This window comes from Trichosurus vulpecula, chromosome X, assembly GCF_011100635.1.
Source record: "Trichosurus vulpecula isolate mTriVul1 chromosome X, mTriVul1.pri, whole genome shotgun sequence".
Lineage (NCBI taxonomy): Eukaryota > Metazoa > Chordata > Mammalia > Diprotodontia > Phalangeridae > Trichosurus > Trichosurus vulpecula.
The window spans coordinates 22,253,587-22,273,007 of NC_050582.1; the positions used below are offsets into that span (position 1 = coordinate 22,253,587).

The following is a 19,421-nucleotide window of genomic DNA, read 5'->3' on the forward strand; positions in this document are numbered from 1 at the left end:
TGGGGAGAAAATTTATAACTCAAAATCTTGTGGAAATCAATGTTGAAAACTAAAATATTAAATAATAAAAATATGAAAGAAGAAAAAACATTAGAAAGTAAAGGAATAAATGGAGACTTCCTTAAAATTATAAATAGCATCTACCTAAAACCATCAACTAGCATTATATGTAATGGGATGTATTCCCAATAAGATCGGGGGTAAAACAAGGATGTCCATTATCACCTCTATTATTCAATTTGGTACTAGAAATATTAGCTGTAGCAATAAGAGAAGAAAAAGAAATTGAAGGAATTAGAATGGACAAAGAAGAAACTAAATTATCACTTTTTGCAGGTGATATGATGATTTACTTAGAGAATCCTAGAGAATCAAGTGAAAAGCTACTTGAAATAATAAACAACTTCAGCAAAGTTGCAAGATATGAAATAAACCCACATAAATCCTTGGCATTTGTATATATTACTAACAAAGCCCAACAGCAAGAGATAGAAAGAGAAATTCCATTTAAAGTTACTGCAGACACTATAAAACATTTGGGAGTCTACCTGCCAAGACAAACCGGGGGCCTAAATGAACATAATTATGAAACATTTTTCACACAAATAAAGTCAGACGTAAATAAATGGAAAAACATAAGTTGCTCATGGTTAGGCCAAGCTAATATAATAATTTTACCTAAGTTAATTTACTTATTCAGTGCCATACCAATCGAACTACCAAAAATGTATTTTACAGAGCTGGATAAAATAATAACAAAATTCATCTGGAAGAACAAGAGGTCCACAATATCTAGGGAATTAATGAAAAGAAATGCTAGGGAAGGTGGCCTAGCCATACCAGATGTTAAACTGTACTATAAAGCAGCAGTCATCAAAACTACTCAGTACTGGCTAAGAAACAGTGGTGGACCAGTGGAATAAGTTAGGTACACAAGACACAATAGTCAACGACTATAGCAATCTACTCTTTGATAAACCCAAAGAATTCAGCTTCTGGGTTAAGAATTCACTATTTCACAAAAACTGCTGGGAAAATTGGAAAATGGTAGGGAAGAAACTTGGCATAGACCAATATCTTACACAATATACCAAAATAAAGTCAAAATGGGTTCACGATTCAGGAATAAAGGCTGATACTATAAGCAATTTGGGAGAGCAAGGAATAGTTTACCTATCATATTTATGGGAAAGCAAAGAATTCATGACACAACAAGAGATAGAGAGTATTACAAAATGCAAAATGGATAATTTTGATTATGTTAAATTGAAAAATTTTTCTATAAGCAAAGCCAATGCAACCAAGATTAGGAGGGAAGCAGAAAATTGGGAGAAAATCTTTACAACTGTCTCTGATAAAGGCCTCATATCTAAAATATACAGGGAACTGAGTCAAATTTATAGGAATCAAGTCATTCCCCAATTGAGAAATGGTCAAAGGATATGAACAGGCAGTTTTCAGAGGAAGAAATTAAAGATATCTATAGGCATATGAAAAAAGTGCTCTAAATGACTATTGATCAGAGAAATTCAAATCAAAACAGCTCTTAGGTACCACATCTCTCCTGTCAGATTGGCTAACATGACAAAACAGGAAAATGATAAATGCTGGATAGGATGTGGGAAAATTGGAACAGTGTTACATTGTTGGTGGAATTGTGAACTGATCCAGCCATTCTGGAGATCAATTTGGAACTATGCCCAAAGGGCTATAAAAATGTGCATACCCTTTGACCCAGCAATACCACTTCTAGGGCTATATCCCAAAGAGATCACACAAGTGTGCAAGGGACCCATATATACAAAAATATAGCAACTTTTTTGTGGTGGCAAAGAATTGGAAATCAAGGGGATGCCCATCAATTGGGAAATAGCTAAACAAGTTGTGATATATGAATGTAATGGAATACTATTGTACTATAAGAAATGAAGAGAAGATGGACTTCATTATAACCTGCACATGTATAACCTATATCTGATTGCTTACTATCTCAGGGAAGAAGGAGGGGAGAAAAGGACAGAATTTAGAACTCAAAACTTTAAATAAAAATGTTTAAAAAATTAAGAAAATAAAGACAACTCTAGAGGCAAAAAAAATTACATTTCTCTATTTATTAGTATTTAGAGCATTTTTGACACGACTATTAATAGCTTTGATATCCTCTTCTGAAAACTGCCTCTTCATATCCCTCGACCATTCACCAGTTGGGGAATGGCTATTATTCTTATACATTTGGCTCCGTCCCCATATAACTTCCATGTTCACAAACTCCCAAATGCCTTTGTCTGACCTCAATCTTTTTGATCATAATCTTTTGTTATCCCATCCTTTCCTCTTCCTTACAACCACTAACCATGTTCTTCAACCTCACCATGACCTCAAATCCTCCCGCTTCTCAGTTCCTTCCCAGCCCATCACCCCTGTCCTCACTTCTCCACCAACTCCTTTGTGAACCAGCTTAATTCAACATTATCCTCTACATTTGAGTCCTTGCCCAGCCTTGAATTACTGCCACCATCTGCTGCTTAACAAAGCTAGAGAAAAATCACAAAAACAAGAGGACTGAGTCCACTACAATTTTGTTACACAATCTCAAGTAGGCCCTCACTAAAGCAAGACAATCCTTCTACATCTCCCTAATCCAGTCTTAATCTCACTCCCCACAGTGACTTTTCCAAACCTTTTCATCTTTCTTCAAAACTCATATGACACCTCTTCCCCTTCCCAATTTGAGGACCTCATCTTCCTTCACTTGCAAAAGTTAAGATCTTTGGCCAAGAGAGCTCCTTCTTCTCCCCTCCTCCTCATCTCACATAATAGACCTCTTCTCCAACTATCTCCTCCTTCACCCTGTCTCTAAGAGGGTAGCCCTTATCTTTGGCAAGGCAATCTCCTCTACCTGCATCCTTAATCCCATCCCCTCCTGTCTTCTCCAGCAGATTGCACCCTCCATCATCCCTATACTCACTCTAATCTTCGATTTCTCCCTGTCTACTGGCTGCTTCCCTGCTGCCTATAAACACGCTCATGTCTCTTCCATTTGGTCCTCCTATCCCTGCTGGTTATTGCCCTAGATTTCATGGCTAAACTCCTTGACAGAATCATCTACAATTAGTGTGACCACTTCCTCTTCTCCAATTCTCCTCTAACCCTTCTATAATCTCATGCAGACCTCATCAATGAAGCAACCTTATCATTCAACTAAAAGTGCCTTCCCCAAAGTTACCAATGATCTCTTAGCCACCAAAGCTACTAGCCTTTCTCAGTCCTCATTCTTAACCTCTATTCTGCCTTTGGCACTGCTGATCGCACTCTTCTCCAGAATATTCTCTTCTCTAGGTTTTCATGATACTGTTTTCTCATGGTTCTCCCTCCTCCCTGAGCACTCCTCAGTCTCCTTTGCTGAATTTTCATGTAGCTCATGCCCACTCTGGGAATCTCCCAAGGCCCTCTTGTCTTGTCCCTCAGTCTAGACTCTATCACTTGGTGACCACATCAGTTCCCATGGGTTCAATTATGACCATGCAGATGATTCCCCTGTCTATATATCCAGCCCTAGTCTTTCTCCCAGGGACCAAACTCATATCCTCAATTGCATTTTGTATATCTCAAACTGGATGACCTCTAGATGCCTCAAACTCCACGCTTCCAAAGCAGAATTCATTAACTTCCCTCCTAAATATTCTCCTCTTCCTAACTATCCTAGTATTACCAAGGATACCACCATCTTCCCAGTCAGCTATGCTTATGACCTCGAGGTTATTCTTGACTCTTCACTCTCACTCACCTCCAATATCCAATCTGTTACCAAGTCTTGTCAACTCTACCTTCCTAACATCTTTCACATATGCTTCCTTCTGTGCCCTGACCCTGCCACTGCTCCAGCACAGGCCCTCGTGCCTTGACTCTTGCAATGGTCTACTGGCTGGTCCCTGTCACAGGGATCCAGTTCATCCTCCACTTAACTGCCAAAGGGATTTTCCTAAAGGACAAATCTGGCCACATCACACTTCTACTCAATAAACTCCAACAGCTCCCTTTTACCTATAGGCTCAAACAAAAAAATCCTTACAACCTAGGCCCCATTTCAGGTTTTCTTCTGCTTGACTCCCCAAGGCACACTCTCTGATGCAGTGACACATGACACAGGCCTTTTTGCTATTGCTACGGTCATGCATGCCATCTCCTGAACCTTTTCACTGGCTGCCTCCAAGAAATATTTCCTCCCCTCTGCTTCTTGGCTTCCTAGCTCAAGTCGCATCCTCTATAGGAATCCTTTCTTCTATATCTTGTATGGACATAATCATTTCCAAGACATTAGAATGTGAGCACCTTGTGAGATAGGAAAATAAATCTACTCAGAATGCTACCTGTGGTTTTCAAGGGCAGTAGGGACATAGTAAACGGCTGAGGGCACTTGGGAGCCAGAGGCAGCCCATCCCACTTTGCCTTGAGAGCAATCACTTAACCTTTCTGAGCCTCATAAGAGGTGTTTCTTTGTGTCCCCATCACAGTGACCGGTATCAAGTAAGAACTTAATAACTGCTTGTTGACTGACTGACTACCAGCAAGCTGCTGTTTTCCCAAATGGCCCTTATCTTACTGGCTCTTGGCATAGCAGAAAGCATGTTGGACCTCAGAGGATGTAGGAGGACACTAATTCAAATCTTTCTTTGTCTCTTACCACCCATGTGACCTTGGGCAATTCAAACCCTGTGTGGGCCTTAGTTCTTCATCTGTAAAAATGAAAAGGTTAGAATAGATAGTCTTAACAGTCCCTTCCAAGCAGTGGCATGTTGGTAAATTTTTAACAACTAGCTTCCCAAGGCATAACAACATTAAAGCCTAATCTGCATCACTATCATTTTCTCCATCACTTTTCTAAGTCTAGACAATCAACAAAATGGTAAATCGAGGCCTCATGCTGAAAATTTAACAATCGCCTCACAAGCACACTCCTGCTTCCAGCTCTAAATCTCTGAAAAAGAGATCTCCTTAACTGCCTTTACTCTACCCTTCCCCATCACTGATCTTGAGGTACATGGTCTGAGGAGATTTGTTTTCCTATTTGACTTAAAAAGTGATTTTATTAAAAACAACAACAACACAGACATTTTATAACCTCGGTGAGGCTTTGCACTGTGCCTTGGAAGAGCAGGAAATAGTCTTCCATGAACCTGGATGACACGAAGCTGCTAGCTTTCCTGGTAATAAGCACCCTACACACATGTTAATGGCTAATCAAGTGGCCCAGCCTGCCTTATTGCTCCTCCTCACACACCTGGGCAATTTGCCTAATGTGCTTCTCCATCTCCATGGGGGAAGTGTCTCAGGCTCCCTGCAAGGGCTAACGGTGCAATGATGAGTATTTGTTGGGAAAGTAGGGGGAGGGCAACATATAAATGTCAAGCAAAGATGATGAACTATCAACAGAATGCCGAGAGAAGATATAAATTGTACAATAAAGAGGAGGCCCTGTTTAGCTTGTAATGAAGCGATGAGGTTTGCAAGGTAACGTGGCATGGCCCACGTGGGCACTTCCCTTGTCTGCAGTTGTGGCCTCATACAAGACAACCGATGTGAAACAGCAAGGAGCCTCTACTTAGAATGTTGAAATCATAGCCCTCTCTCGCACATTTCCTCTCTCTCAGTCTCACTTTCTTCATCTGTCAAATGAGGAAGAGTGGGTTTGGACTTGGTGATCTCTCAAGGCCTTTTCTGGTCTCAATCTTATGAATGTGGGTAAAATCCTAGGAGAAAATCCAAGGGTAGGAATGAGATGAGGGTCTAAAGCTGTGGCTGTGGTTTATGGACCCAATGTTGACTAGCCCTCCCCCCTCAACTCCTACTTTACACAAGAGTAAACCAAGGCAAAGAGAGGAGAAGTGACTGGGCCATGGTAATATAGTATGTTCACAGCAAGATCTCTTCTGACCTTTCCCCTTCTACAGCAATGGCACCAAACATCTGTAATGACATTGGGAAAGGCAAGGCAGGAAAATACAGACACATACAGATCCTTAGTCTCAGTCAAGATGCAAAGCCCACATTCCCTCCATACTGCCCACACAGGCCAAGTATGGTACAGTGGTAATCTGCCCTTCAAGGGCCATATTAGAGCCATTGTGATTGGCTAAGTATACTTGGGAGGGAGAGGGCACAAGAGACAGCCCAACTCACCCAACAACAATAATAATATTAATATATTTCAAAGAGCTATCAGAGTCATAGACTTAAAGCTCAAGGAAACTTAGAAGCCATGTACTCTAATTCAAGAGGAAACTGGTGCCCAGAAAAGTTGTGACTCGCTCTGGGTCACACAGGCAGGGGCAAAGCTATGACATGAACTCAGGTCCTCCAAATCCAGCCTGCTTCCCACTGGCCTACTCATTCTCCCTTACTACACTGCTGAGAATATTCCCTTCACCAATACAAATCCCAACTCAGCCAACCTGCTGAGAGGCCTTTTATCACTCACCTCATTTTATGCAGGATTTTGTATGGACCTGAGCAACTAAGGCCCAAGAAGTGAATGCTAACTCACATGTATAGCAAGTTTATACTTTCATGCAAATATGATGGTTGACTTCAAAGAAGAAAATATGGCAGTGAGTGGCAAGTGCTGTGGATTTGAAGCTGGAGGGTCTAGGCTCAGATCCTGGCTCTGCTACTTGTAACATGTGAGGCCTTAGGCAAGCCTCTGCAACCCTCTGGGCCTCTCCTCTGTCAAATGAGAAAGTTAGACTGAGATAACATTGGAAGTACTTTCCAGCCTGAAATTTGTGATTCCAAGACCACAAACTATCTGGGCATTTGAAAGATATCATGTCTAACTTAGCCCAAAGTTCAACTCATTTGGTTCATGCAAAAATACTCATGGTCCCATACCTAATGCTCGCCATACAAGGCAGAAAATGATGGTGAAACAAATGTATGGCCAATTCCACTCATGGTTCTCGCCAATGGTTGAAACTCCCAGGAAGATGAAGATAAGCGTATCGCTCACACTGCTCCACATCTTCATAAAGTACTTGATGGTGGTGTGAGACTTCTGGGAAATGTTGGCCTCTACATACCGCTTCATGCTCATAGCACAGGCGATGATGCTAGAGTAGAAAAACAACATTAACATTAAGGGGAAAGGAACACACAAACCCTCTTTGGCCTTACGTCTCGCTTGCTGTGACTCACCTTGCTCTGGTTTTTTCCAGAACATGAGAAACACACAGATGCTAAGCTATTCATCCCCTCTGACCCAAGGAGCCCATCACTGAGCATATACCTCTAGGAGGAGAATGACAAAAAGGAAAGTCCCAAAATATTCATAGCACCCTTTTTGTGGAATCAAAGAATTGGAAACAAAGTCATAACAGTGACGGTAACACTGTAAACAAAACAACACTGAAAGGGAGCTGAACTCTTGTTGTTGCTCAGTCATGTCCAACTCTTCATGACCCTGTATGAGGTTTTCTTGGCAAAGATACTGGAATTGTTTACCATTGACTTCTCCGGTGAATTAAGAGGTTAAGTGACTTGCCCAGGGTCATATGGCTAGTGAATGTCTGGGGCTGAATTTGAACTCAGGTCTTCTTGGCTCTAAGATTGGAAAAGGAGTACAACAAGGCTATACACTGTCACCTTATTTATTTAACTTACATGCAGAGTACATTATGTGAAATGCCAGGCTGGACACATCAAAACTAGAATTAAGGCTGTTGGGAGAAATATCACCAATCTCAGACATGCAAATGATGCCAGTCGGAGAGCAGAAAGTGAAGAGGAGTTAAGAAGCCTCTTGGTAAGGGTGAAAGAGGAGAGTGTAAAAGCTGACTTGCAGCTTAACATCAAAAAAAAACTAAGATCTTGGCAACTGGTCCCATCACTTCCTGGCAAATAGTAGGAGAAGAGATGGAAGCAGTGTCAGATTTTATATTCTTGGGCTCAAGGATCACTGCATACAGCAGCTGCAGCCATGATATTAAAAGACGCTTGTTCCTTGGAAGGAAAGCTGTGGTGAATCTGGACAGCAGACTGAAAAGCAGAGGCATCACCTTTCTGACAAAGGTTCGTGTAGTCAAAGCTATGGTTTTTTCCAGTAGCAACGTATGGCTATGGGAGATGGACTATAAGGAAAGCTGAGAGCCACAGAACTGATGCTCTCAAATTGTGGTGCTGGAGAAGCCTTTTGAGAGTCCCCTGGACAGCCAGGAGATCAAATCAGTTAATACTTAAAGAAATTAATTCTGACTATTCTCTGGAAAGTCAAATACTGAAGCTAAAACTTAAATATTTTGGCCATATAACGAGAAGACAGGACTCATTGGAGACCCTGATGTTGGCAAAGACTGAAGGCAAAAGAAAAAGGGGATGGCAGAGGATGAAATGGATAGATAGTGTCATGGAAACAACAAAGATGAACTTGGACACACTTCGAGAGTCAGTAGAGGGTAGAAGGGCCTGGCCCGTGGTCTATGGGGTCATGAAGAGTCAGACACAACTGGACAACTGAACAACAACTTCCAGACTCCAGGCCCGGTGCTCTATCCACTGAGCCACCTAGCTGAACTCTAGTGGACTGCAACAGCCAATGTTAATCCTGGAGAAGGGATGATGAAATGTGTGTCCCTACCTTCTATAGGGAGGTAGGGAACAACAGGAGTAAAATGTGGCACATGCCATCGGGCATGGTCACTACAGTAGTTGGTTTTCCTTGTATGGTTTTTCTGTTCTAAGGAAGGGCTGAATTCATGGTGGAGGAGGGCAGAGGAGGAGAACTGTAGTGTAAAACAAAAGGCATGAAGCCAACTCAAGAACAGCCACTATCACTAAGCTGGTCCGCTGGCATTCCTACTTTCCATTCCATTTTCCAGGTGACTGAATGCTTTGTTTCCTGACTCAGTGGCACTTTTTGACATCCTTTTGTGTACTGAGAACTCCCTGCCTCTTTTAGCATCCTTAACTTTGCCTAATCTGCCCTCCTTAAAGCAGGATGGGGCTGACAGAGCCTAATCATTGGCTGGCAGTAAATCAGTGAGAAGCAGGTGCTAAAGATGAGAAATCTATTTCCTGTGTTCTCCAAAGCACTGCTGTTTTATTAATGAAACCAATTTCTGAAGTGTGGGAAGCTTTTTAGTGGCTTACCCGCTTCGCTCTGTTTTTCCTTCATTCATATTCATATTGGAATCTGTCACCACTCAGCACAGAGCTGCTGCACACCAGAATTGATGGCCATGCGCTCACAGCCTCCATCTCTGTCCAAATAGCAAGCCACATGGCTTAACCCATCAAGGTCTTGGCCTGTTGGGCAGCCATTTGTGGTCCCAGGGAAACAAGTCTGTTTTCTTCTGGTCCTCCTATTTAGCAGTCCTTTCTCAAGCATCACTGATCATTTGAAAACACCTCTCAAGCTGCAAATGTAATTCTTGGCCAGCAAATTTTTCCAGCTGTCTTTCATACATGTAGCCATGTAGGGCTAGACGACTCCACTGGGCAATTGGGCATTTTTCCAAAGGCCCATGGCAGGAATAGGCACCCGAGGAAGCATACCAAACCAATATGTATTTCTTCCCTTCTTGGAGTGGGAAAGAAGGAAGGCAAGATGATAGCCATCCATGATGAAGCCACTTCAGAATGAGGCTTTTTTTCAACTCAGGTCACCATTAAAAATGCAGACCCTCTGGAGTAGGCATAGAGGCACAATGGGAGAGAGGGAGCACCAAGACAGAAGAATATCATGGGGAGAGGGGAGGGGAAGAGGAAGAGAGAGGAGTTTATTTCACAATTTTCTTGAGGATTGGCCCTGGCCATATCACTCAGAATGGTGACCATGTCACCTTGGGCATACAAGTCTTTGGCTGTGCCAGTCATCTTTGGCATCTTAAAACATAGCCAAGAGGATGAAACAAATGGAGAACAGAAGTATCACAGTTGTAAAGTGGCCATTAGTATCTATAAACAACCTTTGTTCCTGATCAAATGCAGACCCACAAGAGATTTGTACCAATAATGACTTGAGGGCAGTCTAGACACTTCTCTAGCAATACCCTCGTTCAAGACTGTTCAGAATGAAGTCCAGATGATTCAGGCTGTTCCAAAAGAACACTGGGATCAGCCAGATGTGTAGCGAGTAAGAGCACCACTGGCTGCCGATGGGGTGGGAGCCAGAACTATAATTATACTGGTACAGGGAACTTCTGAAGGAGGAAACTCCTTCTACCAATCAATGCAGGTCAGCCCCTTCTCCACAACTTACAGACTTGGAAAGTTGTCTGAGTGATTTGCCCAGGCTCACCCACCAGAATGCAGCAGTAGTAGGGCTGACTACCTACACTCACCCTTAAATACAATGCGAAATGAGGAACAAATACGAATTTCTCTGTCTGGCCTTCAAGCCCTTCACTAGCTGGCTTCAACCTCGCTTTCTGGACTCATTTCACATGAATGCCTCCATGGCCTATTTGCTGTTCCCCATAAAGGACATTCCAAGTCCTGCCCCTGGGGCTTTATGGCACATACCTGGAAGCTCCCTCACTTCACCTCCAGATCACATCCTCCCCAACCTTCTTCAAGGCCTAGCTCAGTGCCACCAGCCCCACAAGACCTTTCCAAGATGCCTCCTGCTGTTACGGCAGTCATCAAAATGACCTCATAGTTACTCAGCATATACTTTAATTGTACTTATCTGCGCACATGTTGCCCCCAATAGAACCTAAGGTCTTTAAGGGAAGAAGCCGTTCTGCTCTTTTCTGTGTATACCCAGTGCCCAGCACAGGGCCTGCCACACAATTACTGTACTTAATAAAGGCTTGGTGAACTGGGCTGAAGTTCTTGTTGGTTAATTTGCAGAAAGAGGAGTAGGATACCCACAGGGCCTTGTATCTATGCCAACACTGGCTTGTGCTTTGCAGGTGTCCAATGTGCCAAAATCTAGGAAGGCTCTGAGCTTCTGGCAGCACAGGCAACTCCTCCCACCCTTACCAAGGTAGATTGGAACCAGTCTCTGACTTAGGAGATGAATCCTAAGGACTTGTTTATTGCCTGAGGCAGAGACAGATTGATTTACCCAGATTCAAACAGAGAGTATGTATTCGAGGTGATATTTGGATTCTGGTCTTCTCTTCTCCAAGTCCAGAACTCTATCCAGTGAGACAGGCTGACTCCTTATCAGGTTTTACATATTCTAAAATCATGTTCTTTACTCTGGATTGAATCAAAGAATCTGAGTAGGGAAGAATCTCTGAGGGCATCCAGGCCAACTCATACCTGAACAATAATGTTCTCTAGAGCATCCCCGACAAGTGAGCATCTAGATGTTACCTGAAGACCTCCATGGAGGGTAGAAACTCACTACCTGCCAAGATTGGCCCATTTAGGAAGAACTCTCATTATTAGGAATTTTTCCTTCTAGCAAACCCACATCTAACCCTTTTTGACTTCTATCCATTGCTCCTGGTTCTACCCTCTAGGTCAGGGCTGTCCAAAACACGGGCCGTGAGCCCCTATGTGGCCCGCCTGTGTCCACCACAAGCACAGAAATCGACATAAATGCTTTAGTTGAAGCATTTATGTCAATTTCCACGTCCATAGTAAACACAGGCGGGCCACATAAAATCTCACTGCAGGCCACATGTGACCCGCAGACCCTGTTTTGGACAGCCCTGCTCCAGGTCCAAGCAGAACAAGCCAAATCCCTCTTTCTCAGGAAAGCCCTTAAAATACTTGACAATAAATATCCCAACCCTCATTCATCTTCTCTCCAGGTGAAACATCCCCAGGTCGTTCAACTGATTTTCCTAAGTCATGGACTCGAGGACTTCCCAGTTGCCCTCATCTGGACACTCTGACTCATCAATGGCCTTAAACCATGGCTCCCAGAACTGAACACAGAGTTCCAAGTGTGGCCTATGCCACACCAGGGGACACAGATCAGAATACCAGTATCCTGTACTTGGTTTTTCTCTGATTGGGAGAGGGCTGTGGGTTAGACTTCTCCTGGAGTTCTGCTTCACTATGAGACAAATCTTTTTGCTTCTATGACACAACTGAATTTGGTCCTCCCTGGAAGGAAGAAGAGTAGAATAAACCATCCTTTTGATAGGGGAATAAAACAACAATGTGCACTGCAACCTTTTCTAGTGACTATTTTAGCTCCTTTCAAGGTATAAATCCCAAGTTCTCCTTAGCTTAGGAATCCAGTATGGTTGCCAATATATATTGTTTTCTTTGTCAAATTCACTTATCTTCTCATCTCTTGAGACATCAAAAGAGGTGCCTCTTCTGTCCTTGTTATAAAGTGTTGCTTCTTTGTCTTTCAAATAGATTGGGATTTCTTCCAGCGATGAGGAGTGTCTCTTGATCATGTTCAATGGTACAGGCAATTTTTTTAATCACTATTTTCCCTTAAGGCTCAGCAACTTGAAGTAGGTGAACTTGGTCAACAAGAGAACAACTAAGCTTTCCAAAGTGTGATCAGTTACCATCTGTTCCCAATCTGTCACTGACTTTTCGCCTCTGTGTAGCATGGACAAGTTGCGAATAAGAAATGTGAATTCCTGTTATAAGGGTGGGTGTCTCAGTGGCAGCGAAACTGATCTTATTCCATAGAATATCCATTTTATATTTGTTATTTTTTCAATCAATAAGCATTTATTAAATACTTATCATGGGCCAAACACTATGCTCGGCATGTTACATACAAAGTACAAAATGATTCTTCTTCTTTTTTCTTCATATTGCTTAAAATTAATTTTTTTCTAATTCTCAAGCATTTATTTTTTCTCCTTCCTATATCCCTGCCCTGCCCCCCCACAGAGATACAAAACCTTTGTAGCAAATATGCATAATCAAGCAAAACAAATTCCCATCTTAGTCATGTCCCAAAAAGTGTATGTCTCCTTTTGCATCTGGAATTCACCTCATGGGGCCTTTAGAATTGTGGCTGATCATTGCACCAATCAGAGTTCTTAAGTCTTTCAGAATTGTTTGTTTTTACCATATCCATGTTCTGGTATAAATTGTTCTGCTTCTGCTCATTTCACTCTATGCTAGTTCATAAAGTCTTCCCAGGTTTCGCTAAAACCATCTCTTCATTTTCTGACAGCACAAAAGGATTCCATTACATTCATATACCATAATTTGTTTAGATATTTCCCAACTGAAGAGTAGCTCCTTAGTTTCCAGTTCTTTGTTACTATAAAAAGAGCAGCTATAAATATTTTGGTAAATATGGGTCCTTTCCCTCTTTTTGGGATCTCTTTGGGAGTATATGCCTAGTAGTGATACCACAAGGTCAAAGGACATGTCCAATAACTTCGGGGGAAACGTTTCAAATTGCCTTCCAAAACGGCTGGGCCAGTTCACAGCTCCAACAACAGTGGATCAACGTGCCCATTTCCCTCCCCCAGCCTTTCCAACATTGTTGTTTTCATTCTTGTTTCATATTTCTTACTCAGGACTTCTGAAACTTCAAAGATCTGTGATTTTTTCATCACGGGGACTACACAGACAAAGGTCACTCTCCCCTTGCCCGCTTCCTCATGCTGCTGGTGCTGCTCCTTCCACAACAGTGTTACAGCTCTTGCTGAATGAGAATGCTCACTGGCTTTTTTATTAGTCAAGCTCACAGAGCTTATCCCCTTATGCCCACATCCAGAACTGAGCCATGCAAACTACCCCAAGGCTCCTGAAAGCCTCCAGAAAACACTAAAAATACCAGAAAGGGAAGGTGTATAGCTGATCATGCTACCATCAGCCTTCCAAATGTTAAGATACCCATTTAACCCAACTAATCAGCTAATATCAAAACCCTCTAAAATAATCCAAGCATCATAAGCATTATGGGAGCCTCCAAGAGATAAGCTATATTCAATAATCTATAAAAAACAGTAATTTGCTCATGGTAACAGATTTAGAGATGGAAGGGAGCTTAGAGGTCATCTAGTTCATTATACAAATGAGGACACTAAGGCCCCACACAGGTTAGGAGACTTGCTCAAGGTCACTCAAGTAGGAAATTTCAGGCCAGGGCACAGATTTAAAGCAAAGTCCTCTATCTCCCCATTCAGTATTCTTTCTACCATCCTGGGCTGCTCAAATTCCTAAATTCTACCATATCTGTCTAATTCCACACTTCTTCATCTCTTTATTGTGAGTAGGAGTCTGGTGAAACTTATGAGCCCCTTCTCAAAATGATGTTTTTAAATAACTGAGGGCAACGCTAAATTTCACCTAGAGACTGGTGAAAACAAAGCCATCCAAGTTCACAAACCCCCTAAAATTTCTTGGGGCCCATGGACTTCAGTTTAAGAATGCTTGATCTAATTCAAGAATTCAAAAAAAGGGCCAGCTTTGAGGATGGAGACAGTGAAAACACCGTCAAGGACAGATTCCTGGCCAGCTAACTCCTCTGTGCCTTCTTCACCCACCACTTAGGCGGCAATTTTAATATTATGCTGCATTTATAGAAAATAACCATGACATGACTCCTTCTTTATCAGCTTACCTTCTCAGGTGACATGAGATCACGCTGACAATGTCATAATCAAACAAGTATATGATGATTATTTCCTGATGTTACTTTTGAGGGGAAGTTTACTCTGTTTTCTAGTTATAGACATAACAATAGTTCACATTTCCCTGGTGCTTTGTAGTTTACAGAGAGCTTTTATCACGACAACTTGGCAAAGTAGGGAGTTCAAGTATTATCATCATTATCTACAGATAAGGAAACTGAGGCTGAGAAATTATCAGGAAAAAAAGAGAAGTAGTTGACTGTGGCTATGGAAAGAAACATACATTTTCAGACATGGATTTTTTCTTTCTTTTTTTCTGCTAAACTCTACTCATTTATGAAGGTTCCTGGAGGGGGAAAAGGAGAGGGAAGGCAGGAATCTCTGGGAAGAGATAGTGACATAAAAAGGCGAATCTACAAAGCTTCAGGTTTTTTAAAGATTGGCTAGTCACAAAGCAAGGTCAAGGCACAATGAATGAACAGCCCATGTGCTCCAATAGAATGCATGCAATGTTCAAAGATCTATAGGAAAGCCTTCTGCACCCTAAGTAGATCTCTTTCAAATGATATGAGAGAGGCCATGGACAGGAGTTCAAGAGTTGTACAAGATGAGAAGGTGTAAAGAGGCTATGATCTGTGCTGTCAAAGGCCACCTGCTAGTGACTCAGAGGTGGAGGCCCTGGGTTCAATTTTTTTTGCAGGGGGGAAGGCAGGGCAATTGGGGTTAAGTGACTTGCTCAACTTACTACCTGTGTACCCTTTGGCCTCTACTTCCCCTCTTTGGGTTTCAGGTTCTTCATCTGTAAAATGAAAAACATGCTGCCTGTAGTAGCTAGCTCATTGTGTGGTTGTGACACTCTGATGATATCACACAAGGAAAATGCTTTGTAAACTTTCAAGTCTTACCTATAGGACATTTGTGTAAATATCAGTTATTAGTACCCAATTTGATAAGATCATGGGTCCATCAAAGTATTGAAACTTGAGCCCCCTAAATAATGGCTCCATAAATGCCACGTGTGAATCAGAGAAGGGGGAAATGCCCAAGATCTGAAACAAAACCACAAAGAAGGCCTGAGCCCTGTCCTCAAGAGGTTATCCTCACAGATACCTGCAACAGGATGGTCCACACATCATAAGGTCCTAGAGAGCCAGAGCTGGTAAGGACCTCCACAAGGCACTTTCCAAGCATATACACACCAAACCAGAGGGTACATGTTGCAAAGTGACATGGGATTCATGGGACTGGGGCCCCATTTCTTCTCAATTAGGGTAACTTGGTCATCACGATCTGAACTCACTTGGAGAAGGTCCCATACCAAAAGGCCGGGTGCCAATGGAATCAGCAGTCACAGCTCCTGGGGACATCAACTGCAAGCTGAATGAAGCTAAATATGGCTCCTGACAGGTCAGCACTTGCCATGCACTAATCTGGGGCTGCTTCTCACCTCCATGATAAGGTTCCCTGGCCCTCCCTCTTTCATTCCATTCTCTTTCACTATCAGAGATCACTCAACACTGAGCACATAACATGGTGGGTGGTTTTTTTATTCATAGGACATTGTGACCTTCAGCTCCCCACTTCCTCTTTATTCTTTCCTCGTTCACTGTAAGATTGCAAAATCTCATTTCACCCATCATTAAAAATTAGAAAATTATGCTATTTTTAAAAGAGCAAAACCATTTTAGGAGTTGAACTGTAGAAGTATACAGAGGATAAGAAAACATAACATTTATAAACATATGTTAGTTTATAAGAAATGATGTCTTAAGAGATTTGAACAATATATTCACTCCCCATTACTTATATGAAAGAGTGACACACTAATGTCACCTCAAGATGTAAGCTCATAGACAGCAGAAAATATGTCTGATCAATTCTTTTCATAGAGCACCTAGTACAGTAAGAGTTACAGGACTGCGGAATCAATCAACCAATCAATCAACAAGCATTTATTAAGTCCTTTCTATGCACCAGGCACTGCACTTAGTGGTAGGGACACAAAGAACAATGATGTGTATGTGAGAGAGATACAGAGCAGATGGAAGGCAATATCAGAGGGAAGGCACTAGTGGCTGGGAAGATAGGGAAAGGCCTCTTGCAGGAAGTAGGATTTGAGCTGAATACTAAAGGATGCCAAAGAAACTCCAAGGCAGAGGTGAGGAAGCAGTCCATGCCAGGCCCCAAGGGAAAGCTGGAGCAAAAGCACAGAGTTGGAAGACAGAGTGTCTTGCACAGGAAATAGCAAATAGGCCAGTGTGGATGGATATTAGAATGTGGGGAGGAGAGTCAAGTGGAAGAAGGCTGGTTAGAGGGTATGATATTGGTGATGATCCAGAAAAGGAGAAGGAGAGGAGAGAGCAGCTCCACAAAAACCCTGAGAGGACAGATTATCCAGGAGGAGAAGGACATCACGACAGTCATATATTGCAAAGAAGTCCAAAAAGATGGGGACTGAGAAAAGGACATTAGATTTAGCAAAGAAAAGCTCACTAGTAACTTTGGGGAAGACAGTGATACTCGATGAGGTCAGAAGTCAAATTAAAGCAGGTCTTGAAGAGAAGGAGAGAAAGTACAAATACTGAATCTAGACAGATTTGTCAGGAATCCAGCAGAGAAAGTAAGAGAAATACGGGGCAATGGCTATCAGAGACAAGGGTTTTTTAAGATGGAGGAGACATGGACATGTAAAGAGTCAGTATATAAGGAGAGACTGAAAACAAGAGAGAAAGTGGGCATGACAGTGGTAGCACTTTGCTGGCCATGTCAGAAGAATAGATGAAGGGTGCATGCAGAGGAGTTTCCCTAGGCAAGGAGAGGAGCCATCTCTTCATTCAAGATCAGAATGAAGAAGGAGATAGCAGGGGAAGAGTCTTAATGATATGCGATGAGGAGAAAGGAGAAATGAGGGAGCATTCTTCGCAAACAGCCTCAATTGTTTTTCCATGAAGTCCTCAAGTCCTTTCCAGACAAAGTCCTCAGAAGAGGACATGGGGAGGGGTGCTGTGGGAGGTGTGAGGAAAGAGAAGGTTTGGAGCAGCCACTATGGGAAGTGGGACAATGAACTGATTAAAGAGGAACAGAAAGATTGCCTTGATGCAGTAGGGGTCCAGTTGAGATTAGATAACATCAATTTATAGTGGGCCCAGCCAGCATGGTGTCATGATTTCTTAAAGCTATAAGAACAAAGAAGGTGCATGGTGAGAGCAATTTAGAATTGGAGTTTGGCAGATAATCAATAGCACAAAGGGACATGGGATTTAAGTGTAGAAGACAGGGTACAGGTGAATTGGTTCACCAAGGGGTAGAGATGGAGAAGGGAAGGGAGTTTAGCCCGGGCAGGGGTGATGGCCTGGAAAAGAACTGGGAGCGTGAAGGAACTAGAGGTCTCAATGAGGACAAAGAACAGGGCTAGGGATTGGAAGGCATAGGGAAAGATGGAATGTTAAAAAAAAGGATGATCAGATAAAGGAATTTCAGAGTTCCTAAACATGGGAGGCACTGAACTCACTGAGACAAAAAGGAGAAAATCCTGCAAGTTGATAGATAATGGCCACCAAGACGTGGATTGGGTAATAAATTCACATAGCATAGATCTCAAAGGAGGAGAGGCTACTCAGTGATAATGGTCAATGTAGAGTCTAGAAGTAGCAATAAGTAGCAAGGCATGTTTGAACTCTCCAACCTCAACTGGTGGGTCAGCAGCTATTACTGAAAGTTCAGCCAGTAAATGGTGGAAAGGGAAACAGTGTCATCAGGAGGGAGCCAATCTCAGTGGCAGAAGGGGCAGAAGATGGAAGGAGTAAGAATGGAAGAGGTTTACGTTGGAATGAAGCTTGTTAATTATGGAGCAGGCATTCCAAAAGGCACAGTAAAAAGAGTGGGCAAATGTGGAATGGGACATGAGCATGGGGGCACCAATTGGTTAGGAAGATAAATTGAAGTAAGAAAGCAGGCAGTTGGAGATGGGCAACGTGTTTCATATATCAGCAGTCGGGCATCCAGAATCACTGAGACAGGAAGGAGTGTAAGACTATGCTAACCATTAAGGAGTGAGTCTGGGCCGAGTGCTGGTGCTTGGAAAGAGGATCTCTGAAGGAAGAACAGAGACTGTTCAAGATCCTCCCTCGAGGTGCAACTCAGAGGCTATATGGTATATCCCCAACCTCAGCAAGAATCGTCTATACAGGGGCAGTTAGATGGCGCAGAGAGTAGAACACTGGCCCTGGAGTCAGGAGGACCTGAGTTCAAATCCAGCCTCAGACACTTGACATACTTACTAGCTGTGTGACCTTGGGCAAGTCACTTAATCCCAATTGCCCTGCCTTCCCCCCTCCAAAAAAAAATAAACAAAAAAAATTTAAAAAGAGTTAAAAATATCATTAAAAAAAAGAATCCTCTATACAGTATACCTGAAAAACAGTCATCTAGCCTCTTCATGAAGACCTCTACCAAGGGAGAACCCAGTATCTCCATAGCAGCCTATTCCATTTTGGGATAAATCAGTTTGTTTAGAAACTCTTTCTTAGTATAATCTAAATATGTTTCTTTGTAACTCCCACCCTAGTTCTACTTTCTGAAGCCAAAGAACAATTTTAAACTTTCTTCCACATGACAGCCCTTCACATACTTAAAGGCAGATGTCATGACCCTCCTATGTCTGCTCTTCTCCAGGGTAAACATCCCAAATTGCTTTGACTCATCCCACTGACATCAAATGGATGCATTTCACTCTTCTGATTACCCTCCTCTATACACGCTGCAGCTTATCAATGTCCTTACCAAAGTATGGTTCCCAGAACAAGAATATGACACCAGGGATGTGGCCCCATCAGGGTTCAGCACAGTGGGCTTATCATTTCACTTCTCTTGGACACTGTGACTCTCTTCGTGCAGCCTAAAAATCACATT

General features: G+C 42.4%; 1 protein-coding gene across 1 annotated transcript in view; it reads right to left on the minus strand.

Annotated features, from left to right (window-relative positions):
• LOC118832468 (sodium/hydrogen exchanger 2-like) overlaps positions 1-19,421 on the minus strand; it is a 110,590-nt gene that overhangs the window by 66,578 nt on the left and 24,591 nt on the right. Inside the window, exon 4 of the mRNA XM_036739780.1 lies at positions 6,889-7,106. Coding sequence (XP_036595675.1) covers positions 6,889-7,106 — 218 coding nt within the window. The remainder of the gene's footprint in view (positions 1-6,888; positions 7,107-19,421) is intronic.